At 43.4% G+C, this 3,688-nt stretch overlaps 1 protein-coding gene across 1 annotated transcript; it reads left to right on the top strand.

Annotated features, from left to right (window-relative positions):
• Positions 1-2,007: 2,007 nt before the first annotated feature.
• Positions 2,008-2,898, top strand: LOC134139148 (ankyrin repeat domain-containing protein 9-like). The gene has a single exon (XM_062573542.1). It carries the CDS (start codon positions 2,008-2,010, stop codon positions 2,896-2,898), a length of 891 nt encoding a protein of 296 aa, XP_062429526.1.
• The last annotated feature ends 790 nt before the right edge of the window (positions 2,899-3,688 follow it).

The raw sequence follows: 3,688 nt of genomic DNA on the forward strand, positions 1-3,688 counted from the left end.
CACATGTACCCTGCACCTGAATTTATCTATACACCTGTCGCAGGTGTTTAAGAGAATGAGGGCTGGTTTGTGGCTGTAATACCTGGGCAAAAACTCAGCAATTCCTGGTTCCGTGCCCAGCTCCATCAGCAAGCTGCTCTGTAAATCTGGGCTCTTTAAAATGTGTGTGGGTATATGTGTATTGTTCCTGCAACATGGGAATAACGAAGCCTATCTCATTCCAGGGTATTGTCATCATCTAGTAGCAGTAGGAAAAAGCTTGTGAGAACTTTAGACAAGAGAGTCTGTCCATTCAAATGCTAATTCACCTCTCTTTTGAGTACTTAGTTTATGGCACAATTCAAGTTTCAGGTGCTCTCAGTTAGGAACTGGAAAAATGAAATGTGTATGTCAAAGTGCATAAGTAATACCTGATTCAGAGCATATGGAAGTCAATGAAAACTTATCTGTGCACTTTGGTATGCTTTGGATCTGGCCCTGAACATGTACATGATATATTATGACCATGGGCACAAGATGGGAAACAACACGTGCAAATGACTATTAAAAGTATTTCCATACATAGTCACAGTAATAGTGGGCTAAAACTGGGCATACAATTGTTCATTTTAACAATATGAAAACTGGCCCTAACATGAAATGTTTAAGGCATGGACTTGAACATCCAGGACTTTGGAAGATGGGAACATGTGCTAGAGCTAGACCCATATTTGTAAGTGGCCAGACATGACCTAAAGATGCTCAAATTTGATATTTGGGTACTATGTATTAAATCTGAACATAGTGAATATATTGTCGTCGCCTTGCTAAACGAAAAGAGAAGACTTGATTTGCTGTATTTTGCCTGTTTTGAAAACAAAGCAGTGAGATATTATGTTACTATAATCTCTTAATCTATGTGATGCATGGAAGTCATCCTTCCTTAAACACAAGTTGCAGCAAAAGGTGCTTTGTTCAATTGCTTTCTAGGAATTGAATTCTGGTCAGGTCCTTGTGCTTCATTCTGTAGACAAGTGCCTTGGTCCTCTGTGTTTCACCAGGGCTTTACACAAGTCTCATTGCTTAAACCCACTTCCCCTCATTACAGCTCACTCTGACTCTAGTCCTGGAACATGGCATCTGAGAAACGCTTAGTTCAAAGCTCTCCATCACCCGCTGTGGTGTGGCCATTAACCTTTTGTTTATGTACCTGCTGTGCAACACAGAGGCACTTCAGCTCTTTCCTTGCTAAACAAAGGCAGGCGTTTTAACCAAGCAAAATGCTTTATGACTCTGGGCATGGTTACTCTGTGTCCTGTTAGACTCTTTCCTCTGTGGAGATTCATGTTGGGATCTTAAATATTTCTGATGCCTTACAGGCAATCCATTAACATCAGTGTCCTCTAATTGGCTAGCCATACCATTATTTATAAAATAGGGTTCCCTTCCTAACCCTATAGCTATCAATCCCTTCATTTCATACTATATAATCATCTGTATTGTCAGCTGTGGAGCCTTTTACGCTGCAACATATTTTTGACTATATAATGAGCTCTGTGTGTGTGAATGACATACAAAAAAAAAAGACGAATATTGATGTTGCACTTACTGCAATGTATGAGCTGATCTGGATAGACATGAAATGCAGACAGAAATCTGCCTCACCTCTCAAGCTAATTTTAGTCTCTCCCTGTCTTCTCTCTAGCTGTGTGTGTATAAAATCACTTGCAGTCTGACAGCGTTCCAGTAACCTGTGCCACGCACAGGGCAGGATATACTTACTAACCATCTGCTTGCATGGCATGGGTTAACTGAGCCTGTGGGATTGTGCTTACCTAAACAAAACCACTGCAGTGAGGAGAAAAACAATGAATGGGTGGAGATGATCAGCCCATGCATTCCAGCGAGTGCAGTCCAGGCAGCAATGACAGCCTGAAGGTTGCAGCAGCAGCGGGATCTGCATTGCAAGCGCTCACATCTCACCGTCTGGAGCGATTTGACGTGGAGCTGCTCTTCATTTGCTGAGCCATGGCCAGTAACCAGGCCAGCCTGCAGGACGATCAGAGCAGGCACTGCAAGTTCTTGTCCTATATGTTCTACCAGGCTGTGAGAGATCACAAGCCCGTGTGGATGCTGGAAGACATGAGAACTATGGAGTATTTTTACTGGGAGGAAAATGCCAGCCTAAGAACATACTCACCTTCAGAAGCCCTTCTCTATGCAGTGGTGCATAATCACCTGCCTTATGCTCAGTATCTGCTATCTCATTTTCCAGAGGAGGCTCTCAAGGTGCCTGGGGAACACTTCTGCTACTGCCCATCCTCTGCCCCTCACTTGGCCATGGCGGTCACATATGACAGGAGAGATATCTTGGGGCTGATCATCAAAATTGCACACAAGCTCCCCAGCTTGAACTCCTACATCAACAGGACCGGCTGCTTTCATCTGGAAGATGGGAAAACTCCCTTGCATCTTGCCTGTGAACTGCTGAGGTCAGAGACAGTCCTCATTCTCCTGGGGAATGGAGCTTCTCCCAGGATAGAGGACAGCAAAGGGCTTACTCCGCTGGATGTCATCCTGGAGCAGATGTGGGACTCCAAAGTCAATGTGGCATCGAAGAAGCTCTGCCTTGACTACCTCTTGCTATTCATGCCCAACCCACAGTTTAAGATGAGGAAAGTTCTGCAGGATCATCCAGACCACTGGACAGCTTTGCTGGGAGAAGACAAATTCAACAGCCTGGTGGGGAACACACCTGCTTCTTTATATCTGCAAGCTATGCAAACTATTCTCCAGACTCTGCCCCCCTCCCATTTTCCTAAAAGCATCCAGGAACTACCTATACCTCAGGCACTAAAGCCCTTACCATCCTATGGCAAAAAGCTACCAACAAAAAATGTGGTAAATGTTTTTCCTTGACTTTATTTGCTAGGTCTTGGATTTTCAAAGGCAACCTAGGGGAGTTGGTCATCCACCACCCTTTGCATTTCAGTGTGATTTTAGTACTTATCCTGTTAGGCTATTCTGGAAAATCCAGTATTTTGTGACAAGATTTTAAATGTTTTTCTAATTGATTGCAGGCACGGCACTTTTAAAGGAAAAACCTTTCTTGTTTTTTTTTGTTTTGTTGTGCATGTGAAGGGTTAACTGTAGTTGAGACTGTGTTATGTTTGTTTTTTCAGCTGTCAACTGATATCAGTGTATCTGAATTCCCAATATGATAACTATATCCTGTGTAAAGTACCTGGGTAAAAGGAACTACTTGCCCAGTGGGATTTTCAAAAGGTGTATCTATGGGACTGTGTTCTGCTAGAGCTAGGATAAACACCATACTGTACCAAGAGGGTTGAAATGTCAGGTTTCCTTTCTAACAATGATCCAGTATCATCTAGTAATAACCAAAAAGTCCATGGCCATTACTGCAGAGATGTAAAGCCAATTCTGCAGAGTATGTGATTTTAACGAGTTACTTTACAGTGAGTCATAGTGTAGAGTGTGTAAATGCAGAGAGGAGCAGGGAGCATACATTCTTGCAGGAGAATAACAACAGGCAAAAGAGCTACCAGAAAGCTCCCCTGCCCCATCTCACCTGGGAGTGAGGGGGTTAAAGGCGATCCTGGCCTTGATGCCTCCACAGAATTGTGCAATGGGGAGGGAACTATTATCCCTGCTGTCCAGTACAAAAATGCAAATCAGAGCAGGGCCAATA

This window comes from Rhea pennata, chromosome 3 (assembly GCF_028389875.1).
Source record: "Rhea pennata isolate bPtePen1 chromosome 3, bPtePen1.pri, whole genome shotgun sequence".
NCBI lineage: Eukaryota > Metazoa > Chordata > Aves > Rheiformes > Rheidae > Rhea > Rhea pennata.

What these genes read in the sequence shown, in the direction of transcription:
- LOC134139148 (XM_062573542.1), top strand. Translation starts at nt 2,008, where the DNA reads ATGGCCAGTAACCAGGCCAGCCTGCAGGACGATCAGAGCAGGCACTGC.